General features: G+C 42.8%; 1 protein-coding gene across 2 annotated transcripts in view; it reads right to left on the minus strand.

The window, feature by feature from the left end:
* The window catches only part of LOC132829107 (paralemmin-1-like), a 300302-nt gene that overhangs the window by 56836 nt on the left and 227318 nt on the right, over positions 1–16148 (minus strand). For both annotated transcript variants that reach the window (XM_060846425.1, XM_060846426.1), the window contains exon 4: positions 9151–9281. In XM_060846425.1, coding sequence (XP_060702408.1) covers positions 9151–9281 — 131 coding nt within the window. The remainder of the gene's footprint in view (positions 1–9150; positions 9282–16148) is intronic.

Genomic DNA, 16148 nt, shown 5'->3' on the forward strand with positions numbered 1-16148 from the left:
ATAAGTCATTAGAGCATTCTTTTCTCAATGGCATTGGGCCACTGAATATTCTTAAATTGGAGATTGACCAACTCTAGACTAACAAGAGAATCGAGAGGTGAGAGCGAAAGGTGGCAATGTGAGATGGAGGCGATAATTGGTTCAGCCATGATCTTACCAAGAGCAGGTATGAAGGGCTGCATGGCCCACTCCTGCTCATTTGTTCAGGCAGAAATAGAGCAAGCTGGTCAAAGCAGTGAATACCCAACCATGATGGTGCCCAGATTATATCTCCAAAATGGGAGTGCTGAGTTAAATGCTATTGTATTCTCCATAGTTCTCAATACCCTCATCCAATAAAAATAACAGGCATCTCAGAGCTTTATTGATAAAACAGCCGCAGAAATCAACTCAGAGTCAGCTCAGTCGGGAATGCAATTGATGTCCGTGACTGAGTATGAAAATCCATTAACATATCATACAACCTTGTGCTTTAATACAGAGCAATATTAACTTCCAATTAAAGAAAAATCTATGCAAGATATACCGCACAAGGTCAGGCAAAGAGAAGAAAACTTGTCCTCATAAACTACAGATGGTTAAAGACATTGGTTTATAGTAAGAGCTTCCATTGCAAATGAATCTTCCAAAGTGCTCCGTGATTGCAAACGGTAATTGAGCAGATGGCTGTGGAAAAGTGACCTTGCTGAATGTTTCATTACTTTGGTAAATTGGATCCAATGTGGGTTTACAAATAGTAAGGTGAACAATCTGACTCTGTGATCTCAGTTATCAGATATTCCACAAACAATAACTTTTGCGAAATGAATGCCCTGCTTTTATACATTAATTTTTCTTCTACTCACAAAGAAGGAACTTCCTTGTGCATGAGGACAATAGTGTCCTGTTTTTTATTTATTTGTATGAAATGAGGGTGTCATTGGTCAGATCAGCATTTATTTCCCACCCCGAATTTCCCTCCGGAAAGTGACAGTGAGTTAACGTTTTAAATTGCTGTTGAGCTTGTCCTTTGGTACACCCACAATGCTGTTAGGGAGGGATTTCCAGGATTTTTGACCAATGACACCGATGGAATGGCGATAAATTTCCTAATCTGGATGGTGAGTTCTTGTTTATCTGCTTTGTCACAGTGTTATCAAAGGAGACTTGGTGAATTTCTGCATTGCATCTTGTCAGTAGGACACACTGCTGCTACTGAGCATTGGTGGTGAAGGGCATGAATATTGCAGGTGATGGATGTGGTGCCAATCAAGTGGGCTGCTTTGTTCTCAATGGTGTCAAGTTTCTTGAATGTTGTTGGAGTTGCACCCATCCAGGCAAGTGGGGAGTATTCCATCACACTCCTGACTTGTGCCTTGTAGTTGGCTTTAGGGAGACAAGAGGTGAGTGACTCATTACAGGATTCTTAACCTGTGATCTGCTGTTGTAACCACAGTATTTAAATGGCTAGTCCAGTTCAGTTTCTGGTCAATGGTAACCCCAATGACTTTGGACCTGAGAGATTCAATTGTAATGCAATTGATTGTCAAGGGGAATGATTAGACTGTCTTTTACTGGAGATTGTCATTGCCTGGCATTTGTGTGGCATGAATGTTACTTGCCACTTTCAGCCCAAGCTTGGATATTGTCCAGATCTTGGTGAAATTGAACATGGACTGCTTCAGTATCTGAGGAGTTGGCAATAGTGCTGAACATTGTATAATCATCAGAGAACATCCCCACTTCTGACCTTATGATGGAGGGAAGGTCATTGATGAAGCAGTTGAAAATGGTTGGACCTAGGACACTACTCTGAGGGGCTCCTGGAGCTGAGACAATGGACTTCCAAAAACCATAACCATCTTCCTATGTGCCAGGTATGACTCTAACCAGCAGATAATTAGTCTCCTGATTTACATTGACTCCAGTTTTGTAAGGGCTCCTTGATCTAATGCAGTCTTACGTCAAGGGCTGTCAATCTCCACTCACCTCTGGAGTTCATCACCATATTTGGATCAAGGCAGTAGGTTCAGGGAACTGCACTTTAGAACAGATTTGATGGTTTAGGAAAGGTTACAGAAAAGATTTACTGGAATAGTTTAACGTGAAGAAAGATCACACTCAGTTGGACAGCAGGAGTTATCCTTCTAGCTCAAAATAAAAGGAGATGTGGCACTAGGGCAGCATAGTGGCTCAGTGGAGAGCACTGCAGCCTCACAGTGCCAGGGGTCCAGGTTCGATTCCAGCCTTGCGCAGCTGTGTCTGTGTGCGTTTCCTCTGATTTTTACCCACAATCACAAAGTGATCCCCATAGTGTTCGGTGCATTAGTCAGAGGGAAATGGGTCTGGGTGGGTTGCTCTTCAGAAGGTAGGTGTGGACTTGCTGGGCCGAAGGGCTTGTTTTCACACTGTAGGGAATGTAATCTAATGTAATCAAGCAATTGAGATGGTTAAAATCTGACAGGGTTGAGAAAAAACAAATAAAGAGGAATTAACATGGTAGCTCAGTGGTTAGCACTGCTGCCTCACAGCGCCAGGGACCAGGGTTTGAGTCCAGCCTCAGGCAACTGTCTGTGTGGAGTTTGTACATTCTCCCTGTGTCTGCATGGGTTTGCTCCCACAATCTAAAAGGTCTGTAGGTTAAGTTAATTGGCCATGAGGAAATTGCCCATAGTGTTCAGGCATGTATAGGCTAGGTGCATTAGTGAAGGGTAAATGTAGAGTAATAGGGTAGAGGAATGGTTCTGGGTGGGATATTCTTCAGAAGGTGGTATGGATTTGTTGGGCCGAAGAGCCTGTTTCCACACTGTAGGGATTCTATGGTTCTATTCTCAATGGTAACAGCTCACAAGGTGATTGGCCCAAAGACTAGAGGCAAAATGATGAGAAATATTTGCATTTTGTGTGTAGTAAGAATTGGAATTACACAGGCTGCTGGAATGGTGCAGCAACATTTCTAAGAATGTGGGGGAATTGGGAAGCAATTGGACTAATCAGATTGCTTCTTAAAAGGGCTAGTACAGATTTGATGGTCTGAATGGCCTCTTTCTTTGTTGTAATGTTCTATGGATTTGCTATCATATAACTTAGTGATACAATGGGTGAATTTGTCCCCAGTATTGGCCATTCCCCACATGTTGTCAAGTCACATACCGCAGCTGAGAATGGTGTAGGATTGAGCTCTGCTGTCCCATAGCCTATAAATGTTCACAGCAGCTTGAACAATGCCCATCTGAATAGCTGGTCTTGTAGTATTTATGAAGGGGAAAAGCATTGGATAGGAGAACGAGTCAAAGTGAACTGGACATTTACTTAACATCGTTGGCATAGAGTACAGAACATTCACTTCTCAGGCTTATTCCTCCAATCAATCCAAGGATAGACCTCACATTACACAGGCCTCCCACACCAGTGTGTCTGTCAGAGAGCTGGCCTGACACTGAATGGCCTTACTGAGCTGTGGTTCTGGAATGGTCCACGTCTGAGGGATATTTGCTATCAGAGTCTGCCCTTGTCTCATCTGGAATTGAAGAATAAAATGGAGTTTGGGAGTCAGAAACTCATTGTGAGTGCCTCACTGTGGGCGTTGAGAACAGACATCACCCTGTCTCACAGACAGAACAATGACAGCTTAGAATGTGATCTTAAACAGGACTGGAGAGTGCTGTCTGCCATTCAAACTGATTTCAGGCTGCCCTGGGGGACATTGGGATTGGGTGGGAGGGCTAGACACCAGCCCTACTCAATGGCCAATGTCACTACTTCCCAGGGGTGTCCAGAACCAGGAGGTCACCGTCCATAGATATTGGATAGACCAATCTGGACAGAGATGAGGAAAAAATTCCTTCACCCAGAGAGTGGGGAGCCTGTGGAATTCTCTGCTACAGAAAGCATTGAGGCCAAGACATTGAATGTTTTCAACGGGAGTTAGATATAATTCTCATGGTTAAAGGGATCAAAGGGTGTGAGGGAGAAAGCAAGAACAGGGTTGGGTGATCAGCCATGATTCTAATGAATGATGGAGCAGGTTCGAAGGCCGAATGGCCTACCTTTGCTCCTACTTCCTCTGTTCCAATGTCTACAGGAAGGAAAGAAGGAGGGACACTTCTTGTGGTGCTCAGGGGTGCCCCCTCTGAAGACGTAATTCTGTAACTGCCCCATTCAATCTCTGAAACCAAAATCTCTCCCCACATCCATTACTAAGGTCCCTGATCCCTCGCTGATTAAGAACCCCAAAATTATCTCTAATTCTTGTTGCCCTGGATGGTGGTGGAAATGTGATGGTTGCATTGTTAAAGCTGCTTCTAGCATACTATTGGTGTGAGGAAGCCATTTTTAGCCGATCAACCATTTTACAGGAGAGGCGGGGTGCGGTTGACTTGATGAGGGCCCTGGATTATAAACCCAGTGACGTAACCATTTCACTGTTGTAGCAGCAATTGCTGATTGGTTAATATTCTCATGTCACAGCAGTAAAGCTCTGGGTCCAGTCCTTGGACATAAACTTAAAGGCACCACGTCCACTGAGGGAGGTTTTGGTTCTTGTTTGGGGAGGGAGGGCTGTTTTACTGAGGATCTGTTTCAGGTGAATGTAAAATACCCTAAGACATTATTTCAACAATGGCAGAAGCCTGACCAACATGTATCCCTCAAGCTACAACCCAGAAAAACTGTCTGCTCAGTTATCAGACCATCTCACTGCTTCAAATATATGTAAATATTGTCCTGCATAAGTAAGAAACACTTTGGGTTTTGTTTTGGTAACTGCAGGGATGTGAAATTTCCATGTTTCATGGGGATCACTGAGGATTTCAGAAAAAGAGGCCATTTGGCCAACTGGGTCTGAACCAACTCTCTGAAATGCATCCCATGCAGACCCACCTTATTCCTGTAACCTCACATTTACTTGTATCCTCCCATTTACCCTGGGGTTAATCCAACTAATCTCACATCCCTGGTATGGGCAATTTAGCATGGCCAATCCACCTGACCTGAACATCTTTGGACTATGGGAGGAAACCGGAGCACCCGGAGGAAACCCACACAGACACAGGGAGAATGTGCAAACTCCACACATATAGTCACCCGAGGCTAGAATTGAACCTGGGACCCTGGTGCTGTAAGGCAGCAGTGCTAACCACTGTGTCTTGCTTGTTCTTCATATGCAAAGACTTTTTAACGAATAAAGTATATTTTTGCAAACAAAAAGTCCCAGATGATTTGACCATTGTCACATTGTGGTATGTGGGATCTTTCTGTGCGTGAACTTGACTGCCAGCTTTCCTATATTGCAACCAATTAATAGTACTTAATGAGCTTTGACAAGTCTGATGGTCACAAAATAAATACTTTTCTGACCAAAACAAAAAACCAAAACAACCATGGAGGCTGAGAATCATAAACAAATTCAGGAATTGCTGGAAAAACTCAGCAGGCCTGGCAGCATCTGTAGGAACAAAAACGGAGTTATCGTTTTGGGTCCAGTGTCCTTTCCTCCGACTCTTTTGTTTCTAGATACTCTTCTCCTAGAGTGTGAGTCTGTGCAACCTTCTACACTTAGAGGATGAAGCCCAGTCATAAAATGTTACATTGGTAGGGCCTATTTATGCAAAAGCCCTCAACAGCAGTTCAAGCCATTGCCCTTAATCACCTCTCCTCATACAGCAGCCTGTAACCCTATCTGTCTCCCTGCCAGCATCTCACAACTGTGGACAGGTAAATCTCTTTCACCAGCTGAAACGCAGCAACCGAGGAGGAGAACAAACCTATCTTACACTCAACATCCTACCCTCCCCAACCTCCTAATCCTGTCCCTTCTAGCCCACCTCTGCAGTGCATAGTTCAGAGCTTATTGCAGATAATAACTGATTCCCAATGAAAGATTGAGATGGCTCATGAGTATAGATATAAAATGCATTATAGTGAATCTAATGTTAGACAGCTCACCAAGGCTGCTTCTGACAGTTTGCAAAGAGCTCTCAAAATACCTCTGTTTTGAAATATCGAACAGAAATATTCAGAAAGAGTGTACCTGTTCATTAAAGGAAATAAGGTTTCTCTACAGAAGCATTAAATCTTGTATAATTGAGGAAAGAAGATAGCAAATTAAAAATGACCATTTCTGAGAGACCATTATAGGATCTTGAAATTAATGTTGTGTCATTAATAGACTGTGAGAAATAGGAACAGGTGTAGGCTGTTCCAACCATTGAGCCTGCTCCACCATTCAAGAGGATAATGCCTGATCTGATATGTGTCATGTCCACTTTCCTGCCCTTTCCCTATATTGGTTGATTCCCAGACTGATCAAGAATCCATCCATCTCAGTCTTAAATATACAGGAGGACTAGCCCTGTCCCACAGCTCTCTGGGGCAAAGAGTTCCAAAGACTCACAACGCTCTGAAAGAAGAAATTCCTCCTCATCTTAGTCTTAAATTAGCACCTTTTAATGCACTCAATACAATTGTTTACACAATTGAAACACACCTGGATAATATTTAGTGGACCACTAATGAGTGGGATGTGACATCCTTCTATCTTATCTCCTGTCTTTCCTTGGTTCCCACTATTAAATACTGAAGGAATTCCATTTGGATCATAAATCTGAATCCTATTTCAACAACAAATGAATATATGCCACTTACCCAGTGCTTCAGACCAGAGTTGCTAACTCTTGTTGGCCATATTCCTGCAGAATTTGTCATGTGATCTTCTGTCACCAATGCCTCCCACCTCCACCCAACCCCTACCATCACCCCGCCTCCCAATCACAGACTGCTTGTCAGAAATAATTTTCACCAATATTTCTTTCACTAAGAAACAAACATGCGAAAATGCACACATTGTTTTCTCCCAACCTGCTCTCAGTGGTGCACTGGGTTAACTTTCAACTTCATAGACTCCAGTCTAAACTTAGAAGCTGCAATGTGAACTGAAGGGCTTCGTGAGGATAAAGTGGAAGCCAGAACAAGTTGGCAAGATCAGGAATGATGTGCAAGATGTAGAGGACTTGATCGAAAAGGGTGTGTATTAAGAAGAGTTCTAAAGGTGCACTAAACATGGTGAAGCAATGGGCACCCAGAGGGACAAGCTAGTGAAAGAATAATGACATTTGGAAATGAATGTACTGGATGTCCATTCTGAAATATTCAAAACAAGTTGGACCAGATTGTCTTATTTGCTAGTTTTCCCTTTTGGACTATGGGGAGAGCTTGAGGCCTAGGCAGCTGAGGACTTTCAGGATTTCCCATACTTCCTATTTCTAAACCTGTAAATCAACTCCTGTATGTTTGCAGGCCCGAGTTTGAAAAAATGTGGTTCAATGATTAAACCTCGCTTAGACTTGCCACAATGCAACAGTCATGCTCTGTCCTTTCCTTTCCCGACTGTAAAAAGATTTGACCAACATTCCTCCACATTTAGAAATTTCGTCATGTGATAGGATCTCTGTAAATGACTGGTTTTGTTTTATGTCTGAGCGTTCCAGAAGTATTTCTGTTACTACTGCAGGAGATTTGAGATAAGTCCATAGTTGCTGATAGAGCATGGCTATGTAATGAGTTAAAACATCTGACTAGATCAGCAGGAGTTGACAGCTCATGCAGGGCTCCCTGTTGTTCAGTGCCACCTTACTAGTCATGGTTACAAGTGTGTGTGAGCCATGTGTCTCAATTCTTGTACAATTTAGTCCAACCTGCACTTTCCTGTGTTAGTCAGAGGCTGTAAATCAACACTGAGGAGATGGTGGTAATGTCACTGGGTAAGTAATCCAGAACCTCAGGATAATATCTGGGCACAACAGTTCAAATCCCATCATAGCAGATGGCAAAATCTGAATTCAATATTAAAAAGCTACTCTGATGCCAACCTGCCATCCTTACATGGTCTGGCATCCATGTGACTCCAGCAATATGGTTGGCTCTTAACTGCTATCTTGCCAATAAATATTGGCCCAGCCAGCATGAGAAAAAGAATCTGCCAACGTTACCTGGTCTGACTGAACATGACCCATACTCAAAGTAGTATGAAGTAGGAGATAGTGAGGACTGTAGAGATTGGACAGTCAGAGTCAATTAAGTATGGTGCTGGAAAAGCACAGGAGGTCAGGTAGCATCTGAGGAGAAAGAGGGTCAACGTTTGCAGCATAACGCTTTCATCAGGATCTTTGAAATGGACTAACCAGCCAGTTATCTTAAGTGCTATTATAGATGGGTAAATCAGCGAGCTGTATCTCTCAGATGGTTTCCTACACTCCATTTCCATCCCTCCATTGCCATGTAATCTCTTGAGAGACATCAAAACCCAAGGCAACTAAGAGGACAGCAGGAGACAGTACCTGTTGTAATTCATGATAAATGATTCTTCAAACATTCACTCCTGATACAGAAACAGGCCCATCATGGTTGAGGGAATTGAAGAATCTGGTTCTGATCACATCAAAGGACCACATGTCCATCTTTTTAGCTTTATTTCTAATTTTCCTAACCTATGCGATGTATATCTAGAGCGTAGCGTAACTTTTGTTTCTTTATTTTCTCTTTTTTTTGTACCTAGGATTTGTACCTAAGATGGCATCGTGTGTTGTACCATTAAGACCATAAGACACAGGAGCAGAAATTAGGCCATTCAGCCCATCGAGTCTGCTCTGCCATTCAATCATGGCTAAACGTTTCTCAACCCCATTCTCCTGCTTTCTCCACATAACTCTTGATCCCCTTGATCCCCTAGATCAGTCTTAAATATATTCAATGACCTTCCCTTCACAGCCTTCTGTGGCAGTGAATTCCATAGATTAATTACTCTCTGGCTGAAGAGGTTTCTCCTTATCTCCATTCTGTGCCCTTGGATCCTAGTCTCTCCTACCATGGAAACATCTTCCCAACGTCCGTTCTGTCCAGGCCATTCAGTATTCTGGAGGTTCAGTTAGATCCCTCTCTCATCCTTCTAAACTCCATTGAGATTAGACCCAGAGTTCTCAAATGTTCATTCGCTTTTCATTCCTGGGACCATTTTCGTGAACCTCCTCTGAACACTGTCACTGAAGGAGCAGAAGACCCTATTTCAGATAAAACATTCCAGCCTTGGTCCTAATTATAGGATAGCGGTAACTTCGTCTTTTCAGCTTTGTCTCTGTTATATAAGAATTAATGATAAGACTGCCTGCCACTTACCTCTGGATGGTTTCCTCCATCTGTTTAGTTTTGTCATTGTCCTCCTGGAGCTGTTTCTTCATCCCCTCGTCTTCCTCTGCCACCGATGATGGAGTTCCCTCCAGCAGCCATCGTTCCCGCAGAGCCTTGGACTGTGTTAGGAAAGAAATTAAAATCAGATGGATTCAAAGTAAGAGGACATGGTGCTGTCTGACCTCCACATCTGCCTCATTTGATATATCAGCTTTCAATTTGAGTGCGGTTCCAATTTCTACATCCTTTCTAAATTTGAAAGTGTGCCTGCAGATTTTAAACCCCATTCTATTCTGAGAAAGTTCCCAGTAGAAAATTAGGAAACTTCTTATTATCTATAATGAAATAAAACATTTGCACCTGTGCAATTTTCTGTCTGCATTTTACTTGGCCATTTCATTTTTTTTGTCATACTTCTACCTCAATTTCTAATTTGTAATTGCTAAGGAGACTGTCCTTGTGAACATGCCATGCAGCAATTACACCCAACAATCAGTGTCGATATTCTCGTCCCTCTGTCTTTCAAATTTTTTGTACTTCCTCAAATGCCAAGCTTTTTGTCATTTAATGGTAACCATAACGCCAAATCAAAGTATCAGACAGAAACAAGGACACAGTGTACAACATTTAAAATGGGGATTGTATTACGTTTCATTGTACTCCTTTTAGATTAGATGACTTACAGTGTGGAAACAGGCCCTTCGGCCCAACAAGTCCACACTGACCTGCCGAAATGCAACCCACCCAGACCCATTCCCCTATATTTACTCCTTAACCTAACACTACGGACAATTTAGCCTAGCCAATTCACCTAACCTGCACATTTTTGGATTGTGGGAGGAAACTGGAGCACCCAGACGAAACCCATGCATGAGCAAAACCAACGTAGTGTACAAAATCCCATGCAAGGACTGCACAAAACACTACAAAAGACAAACAGGAAGACAGCTAATGATCCGCATCCACGAACACCAACTAGCCACAAAACGACACAACCAGCTATCCTTAGTAGCCACACACACAGATGACAAACAACATGAATTCGACTGGGACAACACTATCATTATAGGACAAGCCAAACAGAGAACAGCCAGGGAATTCCTAGAGGCATGGCACTCATCCACTGATTCTATCAACAAGCACATCGACCTGGACCCAATATACTGGCCACTGCAGCGGACAGCAACTGACAACCGGAAGCGGCAGAGACAAGCCACTATAGATACCGAAGGAAACATGACAGAAGCGCTTCACAGGAGGCTCCCAAGCACTGAGGATGTCACCTAGAAAGGGGACGAAACGTTTGCAACAAAAACTCCCAGCTCGGCGAACAGAACCACAACAACGAGCACCCGAGCTATAAATCTTCTCCCAAACTTTGAACAATAACACTGGTTTTCAAATCATCTTCACATCTATTTTCATATGGACTCAGCTCTACCTGTGCAGCATCTCTATCAGAATTCCTGTTCAATTCAAAGCCAATGGATTGAGCCAGGTCTTCCTCCAGTTGAAGACTCCTGTCTCACAATAAGTTCCACTACTCACCCATCTCCCAGTCCTCATGGATCTTCATGGGCTACATTCCCTTCAAATCTTCAACACATTCTAATACTGTGAACTCTTCCAGCCTCTTGCATGGCCCTAATTCCACCAAAGGCCTTACATCTATGCAATCCCCTCTCTTTAATAATAGATATAGCATCAAAAAATGGATTAGACAACTTGGCCTGTCGAGCCTGCTCTGCCATTTAGCAGGATCATTGCTGATTGCATTTGAATTCCATATTCCCACCTACTTACTGATTCCTTCTGCCATAAAGGTGTTTAATCCATCACCCTCTGGGGCAATGAGTCCCAAGGTCTTACAGCCCTCTGAGAAAGAAAAAAAAATCCTCATCTCTGTTGTAAAAGGGTTATTCCTAAATCTCTATATAGTTGTTCCTAATTCTTGTCTAATCAACAAAGGGAAATAACTTTTCCACATTCCCATTGTGAAAACCATTCAATACTCTATATTCTTCAGTCAAGGCATCCCTTTCTCTAATAAACTCCAGTGCAACAAGCCCAATCTATTCAAGCTGTCCACTGATTTCAGGTACCAATCTAGTAAATCTCCTTTAAATCACCTCCAAACACATTTATACCTTAAGGAGACCAAAACTACACACAGTATCCAAGATGCAGTCTCACTAATGTCATATATAACTGAAGAATAATATCCTTGTTTGGGCGGCACGGTGGCACAGTGGTTAGCACTGCTGCCTCACAGCGCTTGAGACCCAGGTTCAATTCCCGACTCAGGCGACTGACTGTGTGGAGTTTGCATGTTCTCCCTGTGTCTGCGTGGGTTTCCTCCCACAGTCCAAAGATGTGCGGGTCAGGTGAATTGGCTATGCTAAATTGCCCGTAGTGTTAGGTAGGGGTAAATGTAGGGGTATGGGTGGGTTGCGCTTTGGCGGGTCGGTGTGGACTTGTTGGGCCGAAGGGCCTGTTTCCACACTGTAAGTCTAGTCTAATCTAATCTAATAAGATAGCATTATTTTAACTTGCTTAATTACTTGTTGTACCTTCATGCACTCAAACACTTCGATCTTTGCGTTTGATGCAGTTATTATCTGTTTAAGTAAAACTGTTTTTTTAATATTCTTCCTGTAAAAGCAAACAACCTGTCATTTTCCCACAGTTTACTCCATCTGCCAGGCTCTTCTTCCCACTCACTCAATCTACCTATATCCATCTGCAACCTTCTTCTATCCTCTTCATAATTTCCTAACCATCTTTGGGTCACCTGCAGACTTCACCCCCACACATTTGCTTCTCCTATACAATAAACTGGAAGAAGTTGACGCCCTGGCACAGACCCTTGCCAATCAGGCATTGGACCATTTATGAGATATTCCCTGTTTTCTGTCAGCCAGCCAATCCTCTATTTGAAATAGAGGATTAGTGATTGATTGGGACATGGCTCCTAAGACCCATGTCAAACTCATGAGTTTATTTTTTTCTGTATCTAATCCCTTCTTGAACAGAGAAGTAATCTTGCTAATTTTCTGCCTCTCCAGAATCTAGAGACTCAATACAGCACAGTGGCTCAGTGGTTCGCACTGCTCCCTCACAGCACCAGAGACCTGGGTTCAATTCCAACCTCGAGTGATTGTCTATGTGGAGTTTGCACATTCTCCCCGTTTCCGTGTGGTTTTCCTACGGTTGCTCTGGTTTCCTCCAATAATCCAAAGGTTTACATGTCAGGTGGATTGGCCATGCTAAATTGCCCATAGCATTCAGGAATGTGTAGGAATAGTGTATTGGTCAGGGTTGAATATACGATGGGGGAATGGGTCTGTGTGGGTTACTCTCCGGAGGATCGGTGTGGACTTGCTGGGCCGAAGAGCCTATTTTCACACTGTAGGGATTCTACAAAAAAAAATTCTAAAGTTGTTAATCTTTGGTGCTTCGTTATTCAATGCCTGCCAATGAAAGGTCAATGCCTGTCTCTTTATAAGTTGCACTGGTGAATTCCTTTAGAAGATAGTCTCTTGTGGTGTAAGGGTAGTGTCCTCTACCTCTGGCCCAAGGGTTCAAGTCTTAATTGCCCTGGGGATGTGTTATAGAACATAGAACATTACAGTGCAGTACATGCCCCTCAGCCCTTGATGTTATGCCGACCTGTGAAACCAATTTGAAGCTCATCTGACCAACAATATTCCACTCTCATCCACATGCCTATCCAAAGACCATTTCAATGCTCTTAAAGTTTGTGAGTCTGCGACTGCTGCAGGAATGTGTTCCACACTCCTACTACACTCTGAGTAAAGAAGCAACCTCTGATATCTGTCCTATATCTACCACCCCTCAATTTAAACCTATATCGCCTCATGCTAGCCATCACCTGAGGAAAAAGGCTCTCACTGTCCACCTTATCTAACCCTCTGATTACCTTATATGTCTCAATTAAGTCACCTCTTGACCTTCTTCTCTCAAAAGAAAACAGCCTCAAGTCCCTCAGCCTTTCCTCATAACACCATCCCTCCATACTAGGCAACATCCAAGCAAATCTCATTGGAACCCTTTCTAAAACTTCCAAATCCTTTCTATAATGTGGTGACCAGAACTGTACGCAATACTCCAGTGCAGCCTCAGCAAGACCTCATAGTACCGAAACTCAATCTCTCTACTAATAAAAGCTAACACACCATATGACTTCTTAACAACCCTATGAACCTGGGTGGAAACTTTCAGGGATCTATGTACATAGACACCAAGATCTCTCTGCTCATCTCTACTACCAAGAATCTTACAATTAGCCCGATACTCTGTATTCCTGTTACACTTTCCAAAGTGAACCACTTCAAACTTTTCCGCATTAAACTCCATTTGCCACCTCTCAGCCCAACTCTGCAGCTTATCTATATCCCTTTGTGACCTACAACATCCTTCGGCACTATCCACAATTCTACCAACCTTAGTATCATTCGCAAATTTACTAACCCATCCGTCTACATCCTCATCTAGGTCATTTATAAAAATGACAAACAGCAGTGGACCCAAAACAGATCCTTGTGGTACACCACTAGCAACTGAACTCCAGATGAATATTTCCTATCAATCACCACCCTCTGTCTTCTTTCAGTTAGCCAATTTCTGATCCAAAATCCCATCCCTCCATATTTTGTGCAATAGCCTACCATGGGGAATCTTATCAAATGCCTTACTGAAATCCATATACACCACATCAACTACTTTACCCTCATCCAACCGTTTGGTTACCTTCTCAAAGAGCTCAATGAGGTTTGAAAGGCACGACCTGCCTTTCACAAAATAGTGTTGACTATCCCTAATCAACTTATTCCTTTCTAGATGATTATAAATCCAATCTCTCATAGCCATTTCCAAAATTTTACCCACAACCGAAGTCAGGCTCACTGCTCTATAATTACCAGGGTTGGCTCTACTCCCCTTCTTGAACAGGGGGGCAATTGTTGTCCTCCCATCTTCTGGCACTATTTCTGTAGACAATGACGACATAAAGATCAAAGCCAAAGGCTCTGCAATCTCCTTTCTAGCTTCCTAGAAATTCTGTGGATAAATCCCATCCAGCCCAGGGGACTTAACTATTTTTACACTTTTCAGAATTACTAACAACTCCTCCTTGTGAACCTCAATCCCATCCAGTCTGGTAGCCTGTATCTCAGTATTCTCCTTGACAACACTGTCTTTTACTAAGCTGAATACTGAGGAAAAATATTCACTTAGTGCTTCCCCTATCTCCTCAGACTTCATGCACAATTTCCCACTACTATCCTTGATTGGCCCTAATTTTACTCTAGTCATTCTTTTATTCCTGATATACCTATAGAAAGCTTTAGGATTTTCCTTGATCCTATCTGCCATTGACTTCTCATGTCCCCTCCTGGTTCATCTTATCTCTCTCTTTGGGTCTTTCCTGGCTAACGTGTAACTCTCAAGCACCCGAACTGAGCCATGACATCTCATTATAACATAAGCCTTATTCTTCCTCTTGACAAGAGATTCAACTTAGTAAACCACGGCTCCCTTGCTCAACAACTTCCTCCCTGCCTGACAGGTACATACTTATCAAGGACACACAGTAGCTGTTCCTTGAACAAGCTCCACATTTCAACTGTGCCCATCCCCTGCAGTTTCCTTCCCCATCCTGTGCATCCTAAATCTTTCCTAATTGCCTTAATTGCCTTTCCCCCAGCTATAACTCTTGCCCTATCCCATTCCATCACTAAAGTAAACATAACCGAATTGTGGTCACTATCACCAAAGTGCTCACCTACCTCCAAATCTAATACCTGGCCAGGTTCATTAACCAGGACCAAATCCAATGTGGCCTCTACCCCTGTTGGCCTGTCTACGTACTGTGTCAGGAAACCCTCCTGCATACATTGGACAAAAACTGACCCATCTAAAGTACTTGAAGTATAGTATTCCCAGTTAATATTTGGAAAGTTAAAGTCCCCCATAATAACTACTCTGTTACTCTCACTCTTATCCAGAATCATCTTTGCTATCCTTTCCTTTGCATCTCTGGAACTGTTCGGAGGCCTACAGAAAACTCCCAACAAGGCAACCTCTCCTTTCCTGTTTCTAACCTCAGCCCATACTACCTTAGTAGATGAATTGTCAAATGTCCTTTCTGCCCCCGTAATACTGTCCTTGACTACCAATGCCAACCCCCAACCCGAACAGTGGGTTTAAACTAATTATAATGTGCCTCAGCAGGTTGATCGAAAGGAGGAGCTTGGTACCTTAAGATGGGGGGCTGTTCTGGCACAGTTATTGTATTCCTATCTCTGGGCCAAGAGGCCAAGGCTCAAGTCCAACCTCCTCCATAGGTGTGTAAAAATAGCTCAGAAAAGGTTTATTAGTAAATCAGAAAGAAGGCTCCTTTGACCATTTCAATGCCCTTAAAGTTTGTGAGTCTACAACTGCTGCAGGAATGTGTTCCACACTCCTACTACACTCTGAGTAAAGAAGCAACCTCTGATATCTGTCCTATATCTATCAAGCCTATACCAAGGAATCCTTGATCTATCATTAGGTAATCACAGGCATTAAAATTGGGGCAGTGTATCAGTTGGTCAAGGTTAGATCCTATCTGCCACACTAAAGTTACTGGGGAATTTTCAATGAAGTAGTGGTAATAATAAGCTAGCGACTTGGAACAGCTGTATTTCTGAACTGAGAACTATCTGGAACCTTGGCAGAGGATTTCCAACAGGACATCACTCGGATACTTCTGAAATGAAATGTGAGCAGCAAAGATATTAATTTGAAGTTTCCCCATTGCTCAGTCTCAAATAACTTGTCAGGTGACACAAATAGGTTAAAATAACAGGATGAAGGGGTTCATTGCCTATACTGACATCATGACACACCTTTATCAAGAACATATGCTGCAATTTCCCATACTGCCATTGAACCATAGCATTATCTATAAACGTGCACAATGACAC

Source organism: Hemiscyllium ocellatum, chromosome 28 (assembly GCF_020745735.1).
Source record: "Hemiscyllium ocellatum isolate sHemOce1 chromosome 28, sHemOce1.pat.X.cur, whole genome shotgun sequence".
Classification (NCBI taxonomy): domain Eukaryota; kingdom Metazoa; phylum Chordata; class Chondrichthyes; order Orectolobiformes; family Hemiscylliidae; genus Hemiscyllium; species Hemiscyllium ocellatum.